This window comes from Anarrhichthys ocellatus, unplaced genomic scaffold, assembly GCF_004355925.1.
Source record: "Anarrhichthys ocellatus isolate YVR2014 unplaced genomic scaffold, GSC_Weel_1.0 scaffold79, whole genome shotgun sequence".
NCBI lineage: Eukaryota > Metazoa > Chordata > Actinopteri > Perciformes > Anarhichadidae > Anarrhichthys > Anarrhichthys ocellatus.
Window position 1 is genome coordinate 890,988 of NW_022280109.1, and position 19,795 is coordinate 910,782.

The 19,795-nt window shown below is 41.9% G+C and overlaps 2 protein-coding genes across 3 annotated transcripts in view; one reads left to right on the forward strand and one right to left on the reverse strand.

Moving 5' to 3' along the window:
• The window catches only part of rap1gds1 (RAP1, GTP-GDP dissociation stimulator 1), a 30,885-nt gene extending 23,214 nt beyond the window's left edge, over positions 1-7,671 (forward strand). For both annotated transcript variants that reach the window (XM_031874251.1, XM_031874252.1), the window contains 7 exons: positions 172-303; positions 439-573; positions 1,917-2,042; positions 2,373-2,512; positions 3,720-3,846; positions 4,164-4,292; positions 5,404-7,671. In XM_031874251.1, the coding sequence (XP_031730111.1) occupies positions 172-303; positions 439-573; positions 1,917-2,042; positions 2,373-2,512; positions 3,720-3,846; positions 4,164-4,292; positions 5,404-5,531 (917 nt within the window). In that variant the 3' untranslated portion in view covers positions 5,532-7,671. The remainder of the gene's footprint in view (positions 1-171; positions 304-438; positions 574-1,916; positions 2,043-2,372; positions 2,513-3,719; positions 3,847-4,163; positions 4,293-5,403) is intronic.
• A 582-nt stretch (positions 7,672-8,253) lies between these two features.
• On the reverse strand, positions 8,254-18,657 carry LOC116398174 (tetraspanin-5). The gene is given in 11 exon segments (XM_075447401.1): positions 8,254-10,597; positions 10,706-10,747; positions 11,759-11,820; positions 11,903-12,019; positions 12,635-12,682; positions 12,806-12,931; positions 14,509-14,679; positions 14,775-14,885; positions 14,887-14,922; positions 15,696-15,746; positions 18,263-18,657. Coding segments are annotated over 10 exon segments (816 nt in total). The 5' UTR covers positions 18,344-18,657; the 3' UTR covers positions 8,254-10,597; positions 10,706-10,734.
• Between the last annotated feature and the right edge of the window lie 1,138 nt (positions 18,658-19,795).

Consider the following 19,795-nt stretch of genomic DNA (forward strand, 5'->3'; position numbering starts at 1 on the left):
CCCCCCCCCCCCCCCCCCCCCCCCATTCCCAGTGTAAATAAAGCCCTTATTGCCTTTATAACACAGAATGACCAAATGTTTTCTATGAGGTTATTCATCCGTACCCGCCGACCCTGTCAGTGACATGTTGACGAGCAGCGTACAGTAACCTATCTTCCCTCTGTTGTGTAGATGAGTCCATGCAGAAGCTGTTTGAGGGAGGAAAGGGCAGCGTCTTCCAGAGGGTCTTGTCCTGGATTCCATCTCATAACCACCAGCTGCAGCTCGCTGGGGCTCTGGCCATTGCCAATTTTGCTCGCAACGGTAAGCACAATTAAACTCCATTTAGGATGTTTAAATATAAAAATTTGACAGTAATTGAACTGTGAGACCCAGCACTGATCAGGATCTGACACAACATCAAGGTGTCCGCTCTTGTGTTTTTATTTCTGAGTGTAGATGGGAATTGCATCCACATGGTGGACACTGGCATCGTGCAGAAGCTTCTGGAGCTGTTGGATCGGCACGTTGAGGAAGGCAACGTCACCGTTCAGCATGCAGCACTGAGTGCCCTGCGGAACCTGGCCATTCCTGGTGAGAAACTTGCGCACACACCAGGGACCTATGTCATCTACCCTAGGTTAAGAACCCCTGCTCTAGATTCCAGGTCTTCAAAGGTCCACTTGGTTTCTAGTAAAAAGACCTGACCCAGGACCCATCTGACTATCCTCCGTCTCATTGAGAGGGTTATGGTACCGTTGTTCTTCACTGGCTGTGTGTCTGCTACCTGTTATACTGACAGCTGTTTCTATTATTTTGGCCACCCCATTTATATCAACTAAATTACAGCAGCACCTCTCTGTATAACACAATACAGTTCAACAGCACTAACTGCAGCCTGCAAAGTGATCTTTGCACATCCGCACCAGCCCGGTTTAAAGAAAATGTCCATTCTGGGCTAATGTAGACAGATGTAGATAGGAAGTACATATAAAGGGCTAATTCTAAGCTAACGAGAAACGCAACGATTCTTATTTCAGGGTTTTATACACTCATGACCCACCTTCCGGTTCCCCCTCAGGTAAAACACGTTAGCCGTAGTTTGTGCCGTTAGCCCTGTTAGAACCGTTAGCTATGAGTGGAACGGACAAATTCAATACCTACACTATGGTGTACAACTACATGGAGGCTCCGAAGTCCCAACCAAGATGCCAAACTTTATTACTCCTTTCAACCTTGACAAAGGCAGCGCAGACCGGATCCATTCCATCCGTTCTTACCTTTCACAATAAAAGCCCTAGATATATACAGTGCGTAACTGTTTACCAGAGGGAACTGAAATTTACTCGGATCATTTTGCTAAAATGAAACACTATAAAATAGCTCACAGTAGCGAAGGCTAAACAGTTCCCTTCAGACAGACTGCCAGACGCAGCTCTGGTTCAATAGGATCCTGGTAGTTGGAACCCTTTATTGAAAAAGTGCTGCAGCTGTCGCAAATTTGCATTGCTGCCAGTATAGATAGTTTTGATGCGGAAAATTCGCAGGTGAGTATTCTGCATTTTGTTGTTGTTTGTTCGTCGTGCCCCTGGTATGTAAAGGCTCAGTCTTAAGACCGATTCTTCTGCCACTCACCTTCTGAAAGAAAGCCATTTGATCATAAGTTCTGGATCTGAAAACATAGTGCTCCTTGCTATATTTTTTTGGCCTATCATACTACATCAGGTTGAGTTAAGTACAGTTCATTTTTATCAAGATATCACAGCTTCAAATCAGCTCTACTAAACAGTTGAGAAGACTATTCTTGGTTAAAGAGATATGTTTTCCCATAAGACAAATCATATAATACATTTGCTAACTACAAAGAATAGTTGTTATCAATGAAAATCTTTGCTTGATTGCTTCTGTGTTGCATGTGCCTTGTTTCCTCTCTCCAGTGGTAAACAAATCCAAGATGCTGTCAGCTGGTGTAGCAGACGTGGTGTTGAGGTTTTTGCAATCAGAGATGCCTCCAGTCCAGTTTAAACTCCTGGGGACGTTACGCATGCTCATCGATACACAAGGTAGAGATTTGATCACTTCTATCTTTTTCCCTGTGAAAGATGTTTAAAGCAAATCATGAGTCGTTCTCTGTCAGCTCTGTTTAAGCTGTGCTGTGATAATCAAAAGATTCTTTTCAGCCTCAATTCTGATTCATGAAGACTCACAAATATGCTGACTGCTGCTCAAGACTTAACACTGGACAGATGGTTTCTTATGACGAAAGTCGTCATAATCAGAATTAGTTACTCCAACTTCCATTTGAGCTTTTTCCAAAAAGGCCGAACTAAATGAAATGCAGTTGGGTATATTTGGGTACAAATGATCAGTAATCTGTGTGTGTGTCGTTTCAGCTGAAGCTGCAGACCAGCTGGGAACCAATGGGAAGCTAGTGGAGAGGCTAGTGGAGTGGTGTGAAGCCAAAGATCACGCAGGGGTGATGGGCGAGTCCAACAGGCTGCTGTCGGCCCTCATCCGACACAGCAAGTCCAAGGTCCGACACAGAATACCGTCTTTAGGAACCGTTATTATTCCTCTTCCTTCTACTGTAGATTCAATTCAATTCATTGTTTGGCTAAAATACAGACCTAGTTATTTTTAGTCATTTAAATGTGCTGAAGAATTCACACAAAACATCCAATAAAAATGCTTAATTTCAAAGACCAATCAAGACACATCATCAGGTAGACAAATGTGTTTTGTCACCGTTAGCTGGCTAACGTTTCCTCGGATGCAGTGACACAAAGTGGATCGTTTTTTAAAACGACAAAGTGCCCCAGTAAAAGCTCCAAAGAGTGTGGTGAGGAAATATGACCCTGAAAACATTGAATATGGATTCATAATGTCAGGCAGTGAGGGTGAAGGGAAGCAGAATATATATTTTGGTCATTATAGCTAACGGCAGCACAACACATATTTAAAACCCAGTTTGTTTTTCTCCAAAGAGAGATCAGCTACACATTCAGAAAAAAGAAGATTAATTTATAGAAGGATTCATTTTAAGACGATTCAAATTGTGCCGGACATTATGACCAATCCAAAGGGGTGGGCAAGCATAGGATGCCTTTTATGATTTATCAGAATCGGATCAACTTATATCATTTATAATACACCCTTTACACCTCTATCATCTAAGAGATTATCAGTCCGTTTTCTGCCAAATTCACTCTCGGGGGGGGAGGAATAGATCAGAAGGATGGCGAGCTGGCCACAGAACTCCACGAACACCAGGCGTGCGTGCGTTGCTTTGGAGCAAATGAAAATGAGTATTGTAGACGTTTCACTTCAGGATGGCGCCGTCATCTGATCGACCTTTACAGAGACAAACGATCAAACTACTTCGAACAAATAGCCGATAATAATCGATGGCACCCATAATTGTAACCCCTGTACCATGTTAACTATCACCAGATACTGCCGTCACACAGCTCTATGTAACAGCAGCACAAATAAAGAGGAATCGTCTCTAAAATCAGTGTGCTAACATTAGCAGTCATAAGCTACGTTAGCAGCCAAACCTCGAAGTGCATCCACTTGAGAAACTGTTGTTTATTGCTTATGAATTCAAATGTTTTTGCGGAGGAGTTTTGTGGTATTTCACCCAAAAGTTACAAAGTCTGGCTTTAACAAATGATGGTGTCACAACAGCCTGAGTTGTTATTGATTCTGAAAGTACATCACAGTGATTTTCTTTTTTTCAGGAAGTCGTCAGAACTGTCATCCAGGGAGGAGGAGTCAAGCACTTAGTTACCATGGCAACTAGTGAGCATATGATTATGCAGAACGAAGCACTGGTGGCTTTGGGTCTCATAGCAGCGCTGGATTTGGGTAAGAGTGAGAATGAATCATTTGTGTTTACAGCATTTGCCAAGAATGTTTTCATTAATCAAGAACGTAGAGCTATCAATCTGTCAATCCTTTCCGTGTCCGGGCCGGGTGAGGTTTCCCGTGTTGAGTCAAATTAAGCCGCAGGCTCCACTCCTGGTGGTGCCCTTCCGTCAATTCCTTTAAGTTTCAGCTTTGCAACCATACTCCCCCCGGAACCCAAAGACTTTGGTTTCCCGGACGCTGTCAGCAACTCTTTGTCTTATCTCTGCAGGCTTAGCAAAGCCCCTCAGTGAGACTCTTTTCTTTCTGCTTCTCAGTTGCAGCTGAGAAGGACTTTGTCGGAGCCAACTTGGTGTCGGTGCTTCACAAGCTGCTGTCAGATGAGAGGAGCGCACCGGAGATCAAGTACAACTCTATGATCCTCATCTGTGCAGTCATGGGCTCAGGTGAGCCTCTAAATGCTTTCAACAAATGCAAATCCTTTTTATTGAAATGAAACCCTAAGTTTAATACATAATAACAAATCTGACTTGTAAAAGGTGCATATATAGACATTATTTCCATGCTGTTCTTTTTTCAAATGTAACATTGATGATGCTGCTGGTAATAGTTACCTCTTTGAAACTAGAATGCAAATGCAAAGCTTGAATTAATGAATTCTCAAATAGTGATTAGAGAGATAGGCTTCTATTAGAGACCGACATTCAGTCCTAGTTTTCCTGCTGAAGAAGTAGATTTGATCATATTTTAGTAAGAAGCCTCCCTGTTTTCTCATTTGCTCCTTTTTCATTTGCTGTAAATACAAACGGGTCACTTTCTATATGATAAATGTTCTTGATACATCGTGAAGAATGTGCTTTGTCCACCAGTACAGCAAGTCATGAGCTCCTTTATTTTTCAACAAATAGTAATTCATTTACTAATACATTCACTAATTCTGTCAACTAGTAAATTCAATTCAACCCTTTCATCAAGCTCTCCAGTGGTTTGAAGGGCAGAATATCTTTCTCTTAGGTTGGCTTTAAATGTGAGTCTTTCATTGTCAGCATAGCTCAAAGCAGAAGATTGCAAAGTACGAGCCTGAAGCTGACTCACTGTTATTCAACTGGATGCGAATCTGAACACCAGTTCTTTGAGGGTTCATTCTCCTTTCTAAACTTAGCTGATCATATGTTAGTCAGACGTCTTGCTGTCAATGCAAACATGTTCTCCATTATGTTTATTTGTTGTCTTGATAAACATAGTACATGATATATATGTATAGATACTTCTTACTAAAATATGATATATATATATATCTATCTATCAAAAAATGTTCCATTTAGTAATATCCATATGAAGTATGCTGTTCACATGATCTTGTCATATTGTGTATAACAGCGTAATGTAAGTGGGCATGTATACGTAGTCACTGATGTTGGCTTAACAACACTGATGAAATGGCGATCTTGATACTTTTGGAAATATTGGTGGCTTTAACTCGAGCAGCAGATCAGTGTGTATGACATCACGTTGTACCATTGTACTTTAATACCCCCCCTTCTCCTCTCTCTTTAGAGCCCCTCCACAAAGAGGTCCAGAGCCTGGCATTCATCGACGTGGTGTCCAAGCTGAGGGCCCACGAAAACAAAACGGTCTCCCACCAGGCGTCCCTCACAGAGCAGCGATTAACTGCCCAGAGCTAAATGACTGTCCGACCCCGCCCACACCCATCCACCCAAAACGCCTGCCTGACCACCCAATCACCCAGTGACACCTCATGACTGCTCTCCCCTCTGTGCCCCATCGTCACGTGCCAAGGTACCATTTCGCGTTAACTGCCAGCCAAGACCTGGTCATGTCTCTGCCCTGCCCACCTCCACCAGGGTTAGACTGATGTGGATTTATTATACAAATCATGAAATCTGAGCATTTTCTAATGTCATTTTATTTTGAATTACAACAATTCAACGAGAATGAAATCGTCAAGAGGGTGGAAAAGCCTCTGAAACCATTTTTAGACTTGTGTGGGACACCAATACTCTCCCTTGAAAGCCATAATAATGAGATTTATTTAGGTGGGTTAGCAGGTCCTTAACAAAGCCACGCCCCTTAAACGCTCAATGGACACCGTAGACTTCCTGGTCTACCTGCATCGGTCCAACCCTGGTCCCCTCCTCTACTTGTGCATGCATCTTCTGCTACAAGTAGCTCCACAAACAGCCTAACGCAATAGATAAGAGACGACACTCTTTTACGACCATAGCTGTGAGACCATCCACCGGTAACCCACCAGTGAAAAAATGTGCACAAAAGAACAAAAAAAAAAAGACTTCCTGTTGTGATTTTTCCTTCATTTTTAAGAAAAGCAGCCATCCATGATGTGCCCAGTTGTGTCCCATGTAGCTCAAGTATAAATTGACCAGAAAATGTGCATGTTTTAGTCCTGTTTAAGGTGTGACAGTGTTCATTTGACCTCTACCGCTCGCATAGTCCCAAAGTCCAGCCTGCCCTCCTCCACTGACACCTCCAGTCTTGTACACTTTTGTTTGCACTTGTTGTTTACGACTCGGATCGAGAGATTTTATCAGATTTTTAATTCCACAGTTGTCCGAACACATTCCCTCTGCTGCAGCAGCTGTACAGTGAACTCCGCCCCTTCCCTGAACGAGGGTCCTGTAAGAACCAGGTGAAGCAAACGTAGTGGAGCACAGAGCTGTAGTCAAGTCTACCTTCAGTCTGCTCCAGGTCACCTCCAAGACCGAGGGTACAGCCACGGTGAAGTCCAGACCACAATAGGGAATTGGAAATAGAATTCAATGAGTAACAAGTTTAACTATCAATAGGGAGCTCTGATCCAAAGCCGTCATAATGCGTATCAGTCCAAAGTTGGACATTTCAAAAAGATGTTGTAAATACATACACAGCAACCTATAAGGTGAGAATGTCAGGTAGGTGCAAAGTAACAAAACATGCAATTGAGTGAAAAAGAAAGGTCTCTTCCATTAACATCATTTCAAACTGGGTGGAATCAAAGATGTCTTTGATTCCACATGGATGGTTTTGACTTGAATTAATTAAACCTTGTTTTTCTTACTTTGCGCCTACCTGGCAGTTTTTCCCCATCCTTTATGTCGTTAAGCAGATTGCCTCTCCAACATCTCTCCATTAGTTGCCGATCACTTTGACACCTTGCGTAGCCAGATCTCTACAGATGAACGTCTTGTTTGCAGCACTGTGGACAAACTCAGAAAATATCAATAGAAGATCAATTTTAAATGATATTTTGGATGGGCATGAAATGGTGGAGTAATCTATGAAGAGCAGCCAAGAACAAGTCACTTTCAAGTCAGAGTAGACATGAGACTAAGAATTCAGAAAGTAGACTAGAGCACTACAGCCTGTGAGATACAGTTATAACGCACCATAGAGCCCCAAGAGATGATCACAAACTTGCTGTAATTCTTCCATATGAAATAAAGTGTGTGTGTTGTGGAGCAGTGTGAATGCTGCCTCTGAATGGTCACTGTATTTAACCACAGGCCTCTCTCTCTATGTACCACAGTTGCTTTCTGCTAACACGTCAGCATGTTCACATACCACCCCGTCTCCTGGTCTGGGCCCATGCTTTTTCTTTTCTCTTTTTTAAAGGTATGAATGGTTATTTATCAGATGTGTGCTCTTTCTAAAGACACATGCCTGTGGAGATGTATCCATAGTAACTGTGTGAAATCCTATAAACTTAAGTGTTTGTTGTAAATGTCATGAGTTGTACATTTGGAGGATTGTAACTCAGCAGATAATTAAAAGATGATAGCTGGTGATGGCTGACGTCTTCAATCCCTACTGTAGCTCGGCCACGTGTCTGAAATGAAATGTTCTTATAAACATCAGGTTTAAACTTAGAAGCAGTGACACATGGAATGAAATCCCAGCTGATATCTAGCAGCAAACTCTGCTTTCCCCTCTCGTCTGTACGCTGATGAATCAGTCGTACAGTTGGGGGTGTGCACGATGTCTTTTCATCCGACACATCGTCGGGCTACCTCGGGACAATGTGCATCCGCGGACATCTTTCCATTGACTTTGTATGACTGCGCTGCCTCTAAAATTAGCTTTGCCTTCTATGTGTATTTATGTTTATGACGGTCTATAAGTACCATTGTAGGTTAAAAACAATTTGAAACAAAACTCCATGATTTGGAGATTTAAGTCACAAGTTGCCAACAAGCAGCCGAGTGTCTTTGCTTCACTTGCGGTGTATTTAGCAGTAGCTGCTTGTGAGGGCTGTGCAGTGCAGCACACGGCTTCTCTTCAGGAACGACAGGAACACTGACAGACCATGTGTGGGAAGTGATGCACAAACAAACCAGCAGCTCTTGGTGCCATAAATCTGAATGAAGAAACACCACTTTAAAGACTCAAGTATGCAATTGTTTTTGGTCACTTTAATTCATTTTAATTGATATTAAAACCAGTCCAATTTCAACAGGACATGAGACGAGGACATTAGAGGAGGTAGTTACATGACAGTGTTTGTGGGATTCCATGTGATCATCTAATCTGTAGAAGTGGTGCAGCTGGTGATGAGTGAGGCCTGAACAGGACCGTAGGACGCCTCGCCGCAGCAAATCAGCTTCAGTAGTAAGCAATGTTTTCAATGTTCAATAGCACAACTACCAGGGAAGTTATGATCAGATGTACAATACATTTTCAGTATCAAAAGCACTACTGATCCCTTGTTGCTTAACACTTCCACATTTTCAGTGTACGAGAGCTCCACAATATCAATCTGAACATACTTTACTGGAAAAATACTGCAAATACTTTGCAAAACAAGTGATGCATGCTTTGAGCAAATCGCTTCAAACCATCGAAAGGAACGCAGATGAAAATCAACATCCTAACACTTTCCATTTCATAATTCTGTTTTCAATTTTGTTCATTCAACATTGTGTTTACTGATCAGATGTGCGTCACAATACAGGCTGTGAAAGACGACCACTGGAGACACGTGCCAGGTTTGTTTTCATTCGAGTAAGGGCAGAAATGTTTAAGACAATACTGAACATGTTCTCCTCCTGAAGAAGTCAAGACAAAGGACTTGATCCTCGTGTTGGAACCAGGTGAGTGAAACACAACCTCCGTATCATGGTTCTAACCAACATATGAAATGAAATGACAGGTGGGTTACAGCTACACACGTGGATCAGAGCTTCAACATGATCCAGATTATTTAAAATCTTCAAAATGTTTAAAAAGGTGTGAAATAAAGGGTTAACTTAAACTCGCAGGACTGTCAGAAGAGCTGCTCCAGTTTTACAGACTTCATATTGGACATAATGTGACAGTAGGACCAGGCTGCCTGTGCTAGTGCTAGCTTTGCTACAGATGCTGAAACTTGACTTTTTCAATAATTCCTTACTTTGAGAAATATAAATATATTTTCGACAAATTTTTCATTGAAAAGATTAGTTAAGATTTTTCAAACCCCTCTTAACACCAACATAATTCTTCCTGTCTGTTAGCCAATCAGCATGCGTATCTTTCTTTGGGGTGTTTTCAGATGCTGGAACCAGACAAAGAGAGCTACTTGATTTGGGCGAACGCCGACCGTTAAAGGCCCAGTGTGTTGGATTTAGTGACATCTAGTGGTGAAGTTGCAGATTGCATCCAATGAAATAACCCTCCCATCATCCTGTGTAGTAGAACTACGGTGGCCTTCAGGTAACATGAAAAGGTGAAAGGCTCTCTAGAGCCAGTATTTAGTTTGTCCTTTCAGGGCTACTGTAGAAACATGGTGGTGCAGCGTGGTGGACTCTGAAGACTGCTGCCTTTGTAGATATAAAGGACTCATTCTAGGCTAATGAAAACACAGCCGTTCTTAGTTTCACGTGATTATACACTGATGAAAACATAGTTATTAATACTGTATTCCATTTCTGGAAATAAATCCTAAATCCTACACACTTTAGTTCCTCACATTAGCTTCAGCTTTGAACTCTGGAAAGCATTTTTTACTCTCAGCGAGGACTGTGGATCTGCGCGCCGAATGGCTACGTTCACCATACAGACGGCATGTCTTAAATGTATTGTATTGACTTAGATGTCAAAATATCCATTTACAAAAAAAGTTTGCATTTTAAATGTTTTCTCAACGTAAGCTGCTTTACAACAACTTTACCAGAATTGGAAAAGAAAAGGAGTCGGAGTTCAGAGATGAAGTCTTTGACTAGATTGTTGAAATTGTGAGATACATCTTGTGATGGAGTGTATGGAATCTGCTGTAACACACAAAAATCCTAATCCTTATCCGTATTATGTGAGAAGAAAAAAAAAAAAAAAAAGCAACATCCTGTTTTCAGTTTGGTTACTCGGCCCACCAGAGCCAGAGCGTGAGCGGTGGAAAGGTTTACAAAGCCAGCACTCAACTTTAAAATGAGCCGATCGGCGGTTTCTGGAACACAACTATGTCACGGTCCTACATGATGGGTTTAGCAGTGGAGCGTCGGTTCCACAGTGAAAAATACCGATCTATTATCAAAAGATGTATCAAAACCCCTACTCTCTACGCGTCGCTATCAAAACCCAGCGACCTGCATGTAGTGCATGTTTAACCCTCGTCTCCAACAACTCACACAGTGTTATATACAGAGCGGTTCACGTAGTAGTGCCTTGGAAAAAAAGGTGCTGGTTCGGTGAAGAAAAACGGTGCAGGAGATCGGCGAGGTCCTCTGAATGCTCCCCCGGCGATGTGTTCAAAGACCCCGAGCTGACAACACAAAATCCAATCAACATTATTTAACATTTTTATGTGATTGTGTATTTTACGTATACAGCCAAATTCTATTTCAGCAAAAAAAAAAAAAAAAAGGGTTACCTGTTAAGAGTTGAAATGCTGCGTCAGCATCAGGTAAAGAAACTGGAAAAGAGCAGATGTAAAGTGAATTCATCAGAAAGCCGGCAGAATCATCTGCTTATGAACAACAAGCCAACACCAGAAAGCAGAAAAGTGCCGGGTTGGGATCAGCAGTCTGAACCAGAAGGCTGCAGAGAGAAGACACTTTGAGGCAGAGAAGAGACGAATGGAAGAATGTCACAGAGGAAGAGAAGGCCACGAAGAAAGACAGGACTGTTGTCAAAGTCACATGACTCCAAGGCTTATTGATGCAAACTCCATAGCTCAGTAGGAACATGAATTTGGTATTTTGCAGTTCTGGCAATTCTGAAATATTTCTATCGGCTGCCACCGCAAAGATGACCCCCGTCTCAAAGAACCACATTCACAATAACGGATAATATGAATACGCTGTAATCCTACAGAGTCGTATTAGTGCCTAAACTCTGAGCGTAACCATGTTTAGAAGTGATCAAAAAGGTCTTTTTCAGAAAATGTTAACATCTGAACCTACAACATGGTGGGATTTCTACTACTGCTGCTCCACATGTAGAATGTAGATCATGTTGGCTATGGGGGGGGAAAGAAGAGACTTTCATGTCAAAACTTGGATCTTGTGCAGAAACCGAAACAAGATTACAACTGACGCGCTCATATTTTATGTGGACAAAGTATGGAATTTTGTACAAAGCAAGACAGTGACTAGTGTGCATATGATACAAATGTATTGAACAAAATCGATTTATGGATCTTGTGTGAACGAGACGATAGGGGCTCTGTACTTTCCAGGCCTGTGTGCAAACTTTGCATCAAGCTTTCTTGATTCTGAAAAATACTGGTATGTTTGAGTTAAGCAATGACGATGCCAATTTACTTCAAACTCAAAAATCCAGAATCCGTTCATAGTATATGAACAACATGGGCCTTTTGTGAAACAAATGGGTGCAAATCGAGGGAGGGGAGCCTCAGAAAAGCTGCTGTCTGTATGAGGACACATGAGATTCTGAACTGAAGTATTAAAGATCATTTTCTCACCAGCTCGCCCGCACAGCTTCGATGTCACTCACTAGGTTTTGGGCCAAACAAATCCCAAAAATCTGTGGATGAAAGACAAACAAAGGGTAACATGGAATGATGCTGTCTGTCATCATGACGGGTGAACATGTGAAGGGAACTGACCTGCAGTAGAGCAACTCCAATAAAGATCCCGGCCACCAGGGTGAGGTTGTCCTGCAGCCACTTCTCAAACTGCGGCACGCAGCCCTTCACGTTGATGTAGTCCTTCTGCTCCGAGTCCTGATCAACACAACCTCCTGTCATCAGCTTCACATTTCACCTCCGCAGGTTTAAAAAAACTAAAAACATCTGCCATTTGAAATGTCTAAATTAAAAAAAGGTTCCATGGAAAGATATCGGCTGCATTAGTGTAGGCCGTCCGGGACAGAGATGGATCACCATGTGTTCTTGTTGAGCACAGAGACTGGAGGCCTGCTTTGGTGTTCTGGACACAAAGACCTGAAATACATTTTTATGTTCGGCATCTTTTCATCTGCCTTTGAATTATCAGACTGTTACTTTTCCTGGGAGAAAGATCTTCGGAGATAATAGTTCTAAAATGAATATGTAATTAAATGTATCATATCTGTCATAGCAGAGCTTTTCCCACCCTTTCATTTTAAGGACACATATTGGTAATTGTTATAAATCTTGGCCTCCAGAAGCGAGATTTAAGGTAAGAAAAATGAGGCATGATGGCGATTTCACCTGCCTTCAAAATCACTGTTTGTGTTATAACTAGCACTAAATAACTACGGAATCAAGTAGGAGAGATGAAATATTACATTTTCCTAGTGAATATAAAATAGAAGGGCGGCTTCAAAATGAAAGAGTGAGAGTGAACGAGTCACTTACTGGTTTAGCTCGAATGTCGTATCCACACTGAGTGTTGATTACATCCTCCTGGAGACGGGAAACAAGGTGTTAAACTGTCTCAATGATGTTCAGCAGCAAATGACAAATGTATAAAAAAAAGATGTGATGGGGTTAAAATGTCAGAGTGAGCCAGGCTTTATGTGCTCGTACCGCCGGGTCCTTGGTGCAGCAAGAGAAGGGAACGCCACACTTTTCTCGACTGGGATTCCCGTCAGTGCAGTTAAAATAGATGTTCAGGTTCCAGTCGTCTGCTCCGAACGCACCGCAGCAGTCCCACTGAAGTCACACCGAGACACAAGAAGGGTTAAAAGGTTCCTCTTGTTGGAGTTCCACATTTCCTCCATATGTAGACGGGGAAGATTCAAATTTCAGACCCATCACCAGCGGACATTTACTTTGCTTAAGTACACTCAGAACAGTGACTTTTCAAGGTCAAAGCCTCCACAGAGCAGCTTTACATCAGTGAAAGCATCCTGCAGTGAATCCTCATGTTATGTTCGTATTAACAACCTAATATTAAGCTGTGCAGTTGAGACCTTTAGTGTAGTATCACCGCTTGTTAGCATGGTGAAGAAAGTACTCGAGTACGTCACTGAAAGTACCAGTACAACAGTGTGGAGATACAAGATAAAGTCCTGATATCAAGATTGTACTTGAGTTTAAGTAAAATACTTCAAGTACTAAAAGTAATGCAGAATAATATACATCACATGATTGGATTGTAATTATTGATTCATTCATGTGTTCATTGGTTGAATGTTTCAGTAGATGGAGCTCATTTGAATTACTTTATATGTTGATGGGTACTTTAATATACAATTATACATCAGGGTGTATTTGTTGATTATATTTTGTATTAATAAATGTAATCTGCTAAGTAACCGTCAGAAAAATGTTGAGCAGCAAAAAGTACAATATTTGCCTCAACTACAGTACAAGTACCTCACATTTGTATTTAAAGGTATATTATGCAGGACTTTCTGGGACAGCAATGTGTAGACTCATTCAAAACGCGGCACCTTCCCGCACGCTTCTTGTGGTGCAGAGCCGCGTATATTTGTGCTTTTGAATGTAACCGCCTCTTTTCATTCACTCGCTATCTCGCTCGTCCACCACCGCACTGACTGTATATAAGAAGGGGACGTAGTCGATGTGATGTCACTCATTGGTTTGTGGACTGCTGGTTTGAAGCCTCGAGTTTGCCAATTTTGCCGTCGCCATCTTGAATTACAGCCGTCGCCATGTTGTTTTTTCGCAACCAATGAACGGAGGTTATCATATTTGGAATGTGAAGGCGTGACGTAGAGACGCCGTATACGTCTCTGGTAGTGGAAGCGACCTGTCAATCACAGTGTAGCCCCGCCCTAAAGCATCCCCTGCTTTATGGTCTGTTTGACTCTAAATGGACCATAATGTACTAAATGAACATCATGCTGTATTGAAGAAGACTTGAAACTAGAGATTGAGACCATAAACTCATGTTTACAATGTTTACTGAGGTAATAAATCAAGAGAGAAGTAGAGTCATTTTCTCATAGACTTCTATACAACCAGAGGAGTCGCCCCCTGGTGGACACTAGAGAGAATGCAGCTTCTAGACACTTCAGCATCGGCTTCACTTAACAGAACCGAAGGTTGCCGCCTGATCCAACAGCACTGCTGTCTCTCTCTTGCTCATTGAGCTGAGGAGGAGGGGCTAACTGTGAATGTTGTGTTTACAAACAGTAAGCGACACATTCCGGCATAGTGTACCTTTAAGCACAGTTCTTGAGTAAATGTACTGTTACATATATCAGTAAGCAACTGCTAACATTATTTCCAGGGTCATGATTGAACTGTAAATGCAAACGTACGTATTCCTGAGTGAAGTCGATGAGGTTCTGCAGATCGATGTCATCGCGGTACGCCCGGATGTTATTGTTGATGAACAGGTTGAGCTGGTCTTTAATCCAGTCCTTAAAGACGAACGCCAGGACTCCTGTTGTCAGCTCCAAGAAAAAGATGATCCCCAGAAACACGGAGAACTACGACAGGAAGACAGACGGCGATACTGTGAGTTTACCCATCATACATCACTGCACGGTGGAAATTGGAAGGTCTTCATGTTCATGGAACATACAAACTTGAGTAGAAAGGTGTTTTCCCGCAGCGCTCCAATGCATCCCGCAAAGCCCAGAATAAACATGACCGCCCCGACCACCATGAAGAGCCAGACTGGGTCCAGCCCCCCCCAGGTCTGTGATGGACGAGATGTTGGACAGAACCCCCTGGAGGGGAGGGACACAGAGAGAACACAAAGTGTGAGCCAAACAGCTGCGTCTCCTTCAGGACCAAAATAGTTCGGATGAACTACACAAATGAACACAATAACAGAGGGTTTACCTATTTATATTTACAGCTGGGAATATAAACAGATTCAGTGAAATGTGTCTTACTCATATCACCTGGGTTTCATCAGCACATGCATAGTAAACTCAGTTTGATAGTTGAACCTGGATTTAAACTATACAGAATTATTACAAGGATAAAACTGCAAACATTGGGCCGGGATTTAAAGCTGTATTCTTGTTTTTTGCCCACTAGGGGGCAGCAGAAGAAGCTGCTAGAAGCTAACCAATGTTTGTTAGCTAACTGCTAACTTTGTCTGCTGCTGCTGCAGGTCGTAAAACCACAACGAGCTGAAAGAGGCTCAGCAGCTCAGTAAAGCAGAGAGGAACAGCAGAGTTGGTGATAATTAGTCATTTGATCCAACTATAAATCTATTATTCGTGGAGCTCCTGGTAGCTGAGTGGTTACAGTGATCCCATAGAACCACATCCACCTGGGTTCCATTCCAACCGTGGGACCTGTGTTATGTCATACCCCCCCATAAATAATCTTCATAATAAAAAAATGAATTAGTGCAGCTATTAATAGCAATAATATGAAGAAGAGTAATTATTATTAATCATCACACAGCAAAAAAGAAAAGTTGTCAGCATGTCGGAAGGTATTTGGAAGTGAAGGAATACTCCAGGGTAGTACTGGTGTGTCTGCTTACCTTCTCACTCCATGCCCACAGTCCAATCCCCACCAAGGCCATGCCCAGCAGCTGCAAAACACCAGTCATGTCAGATCACTGCAGAGACGGGTTGATGCTCAGTGACACCATGTCCGTCACATTGTTATTCAGACACGGCCACTGTGATCTCTTACTGTCTTTATTTCTCTCTCAGGATGATGTCATAGCTCTATTGTTTATGTTTCATAGTATGTTGACCCTCACATGAAGTCACAGATGCTGATTCAGAACCAGTTCTTCCTCCACATTACATCATCACTCCTGAAACTTGCAGTCTTTATTATTGTTTAGCTTTCACTTCTGATATTATGAATGAATGAATTTTTCTTATTATTTATGTATCGTGGTCTTCCTCACTTTGTGTTGCATTGTGAATTCTTTAACTGCAGAGTCAGCATTCCTAGAAGGAAAGGCATGTTTGCCACCCTGCACATTTCACATTTGTACACTTCAATAATTTGTAATTGATGAGCTTTCTATTAACTTTTAGCCACAACAGTAGATCAATGGATTGACAGAAAGTTAATTGGCAACTGTTTTGATAATTGATCAATCCTTTACGCTATTTCTTAAGCAAAGCACCTCTTTTTTGGCAGTTCAAAGACCAAGACAAGCAGTTCGGTATTTTCCTGACCTTCTCTGAGCTCAGGAGGAGGTGGGAGGAGAGGAACAAAGTGGCAGCACAAAGAAAGCTGTTGCTCTGAGAATAGAGTCTGTTTCTGGAACAGTGTCACTCTGCTGTCAGTCTGGTGATTTTGTCAACAAGAGCAAACCTAAAAAGGTAAAAGTGTAAATATGCATTCATCTCCAGATGCGTGTCTGTTGTGCACAGCTGCTTTACACCGAGTGAAAGGTTTCTCCTTCGCTTCATTAAATCCCTGCAGCCATCTGAAGGCAGCAGGACGGACTGCATGTTGATACAAGCTGCAGCCTCTGATTGGACAAGAGCGGCGTCAGAGCGCAGTGACATCACACACTGCTCACTGAGTTCACCTTCATTGAATGAACACACACACACACACCACACAGGTCTGTTAGAAGAGGTCTTCTTCTGACTGGAGCTCAGTGTTACAGCCTCCTTTACCTAAAGCTGCACAATCTGTGCTTCATCCTTTATTCTTGACATGTTTTATGGTGGTGTGTCACTTTTTAAGATATGATGTAACATTTACAACCTGAAATAAAGTAGAATTAGGACTGATGCACAGATCACCTAACTATCATCATAGATAGTTCGGTGAACTGTTTGAAAACACATCTGCACATCTGTGTGAGGTGCACAGTGATTGGCCCAGCTGTTTCAGAGCAAAGAGACCAGCGATGTGATTGGCTTAGAGTGTATTTGTTCATCATCTCACCCTCCAATCATTATTCACCTTCACCCAGCCCTTTAGTACTTTGTGAACTAAGCAGCAGGTGTGTTTGGAGTCGCCCACACAGAGACCCACCACGTTGTGCCTGTGAGATTAAAATAAGGCCCCAAATGGCAAAAATGTGACGGTTCCAGGTTGTCAAAAGCAAAAATGTGCAGCTTTTTTTGGTCTTCCATGATGGTAAATTTAATAATTTTGACGATTTGGATTATTGGTCGGGTAAAACAGGACATAAACTTGGGCTCTGGGATATTGTCATGGATGTTTTTCATAGTTTCCTGATGCTTTATTGACCATGCAATTAATTGGTCCATCGTGCAATTAATCAGCAGATACATCAATAATGGAAATCATTGTTAGTTGAATTTTTAAAAATTCAAATAATTAAAAATATGATTTAATTTGCAATTCATGAAGATTTGGACCATGTTTCAGCTGACCCCTCGCTCCCCTATTATTCATGCAAAATATATCAAATAAAATGGAAACGTATTTACATTAAAGCTGAAAAAACTAGTGGATTTATTGATTATAAGTTGGACAGACAATTGATCTATCTCACGTCTGATTATGAATTCATTAATTAAGACATTTTCAAGTAAAACTATAAGAAATAGCGCTGAAGATTCACTGCTTCTCTCGACAGTAAAGTGACTTTGTGGGAGCTTGTGATAGTTCGTTCTCTGACATTTCATCAGTTTGTTATTAGTATTCTTCACATGAACTGGTAGTTTATATGCAGATTATATTCACTGGAACATCTCATAGTGGCCTTTAAACCGGGACGTTCCCCACAGATTGTCTGGCGTCTCCCATATGTTTGACGTGAATGACATCACTTCTTGAGACACATGACGTCATGTCTACATAGTCATAGATCGACCTGTCATTGTGGGTGTGATATGAATGATAAGCCTGCAGCCGGACACCGAGGCTGAGCTGTCATTAGTTCGCTACAAAAAGCCGATTAGCTGTGTGCTGTGAGGCTGCAGCTGCTCCACCGGACCGACAGAACCACAATAAGGCGCGCGTGCATTGATCCGACTATTTATGAATACGAACGATAAGATGCGCTGATGATCGGGGCCTTCCTCCCTACTGGCCGGTGGACACGATAATAACCGAACTGAACCAGAGAGAGGCGCAGACCAATAAAAGAATAAACCTTCTCACCCAGAACAGGATGTTGAATCCGAAAATGAAGTATTTGATGCAGCAGCTGACTTCGTTGCCTTTGTACTGATTCCCCGACATGTTTGAGCATCATCGGCGCGTCGTCTCTGCGTGAGGGGGAAAAAACACGGCCTGCTTCACAGGCTTTGTGTGCGGGGTGGAACAGGTTCAGCGCTCCGGGGAGGCATTTCCACTTGGTCCGCTTCAAACGTTCTCACAGCCGGCTTCGGATCCGCATCGGGAGCATGTTGTAAGCGGGTTCAGGGCGCGTTCACACACGTAGTGTGGAAGACAGAAAGCGGACGTTAACGCGGTGAAACGCAGAATAAAAGAAGATCCGCTATTTTCTGGGCGAATTGCGCCTGGAGGAGGCGTACCGCTGCTGCGGGAGGTCGTCAATGATTGGCTGGAAAAAAAACACTCGAGAGACTGAGAATGTAACCAATCACGTTAGAGGCCAGACATACCACTTCCGGTGTCCGGAATGACGCAGCCTGTTACTGATAGAAGAGATGCCGCTACTCAGTAATAATGATACAAATTACCAACCAGAATTTTTTCGACAATCAAACTTTGTTAGAAAAATCGGAATATTTTGAAATAAATCACTTTAACTGCTCGAAAATGACTAATTATTCTTTAGTCTGTTTTTTTTTGCCTAAAATAGTCTAAATATGAATTAGCACTAAAACATATCTAATGCATCTAATTGTAGAATATAAACCTCTTAAAGTCGTTGTATGATAAATATTTCTGAAATGAAATGATTATAAAATGTTAATAACAACATGACCGTGGGTCATTCCGTGTCAGATCAGATGGATTTTGTTTACCATTTATTTTTTGTTCAAATCTTATATGTATGATATTTGAGACCAAAGTTCTGTGAAATGTTTTTGAGAATTGTATAGTTTTTGAGATCAATATCCTCAGAAAACTTCAGCAATGTGTGGTAAGGGTACAGACAGAACGATGTACAGCACGCAAGCGGATATCTTTTTATTATTGGACCTTGTAAATGGAAAAAAAGTGCAAAATGGGTTTTAAAAAGGGCCCCGGGCAGTCCCCCGAAGTATATGGACGTTTCAATATTTCCTGCTAAAAATAAGGTATTTGATTGAAATTTCAGGGGATCTAAATAAAAAAAATCTGATAGATTGCAAATATAACAAGCATGGGTTGCAATTAGTTTCCTTTTTGAAATTCCAAAATGGCCATTTGGACTCATTCTGACTACTCATGAAATCGTAATGAATCAAAAAACACAGGACATGATGTTTGTCTGTCCTTTGTGCCAAGGTGGTGAGCACTTCCAGGAAATGAACCTTCTTTTGAGTGGTTGACGATCTACAAGTGGAGGTTTTCCAGCTTGTGTGGGGTGTATCTTGGTTTGGTTTAGGTTGTAGAATTTTGGGACAGTTGGGCCCAGAACACATCATCAGTAATGTTTCCTTGTATCATTGAGTGTTTCGGCCTTTCAACACTATAAACCAGGGGTCACCAACCTTTTTGAAACTGAGCTACTTCAAGGGT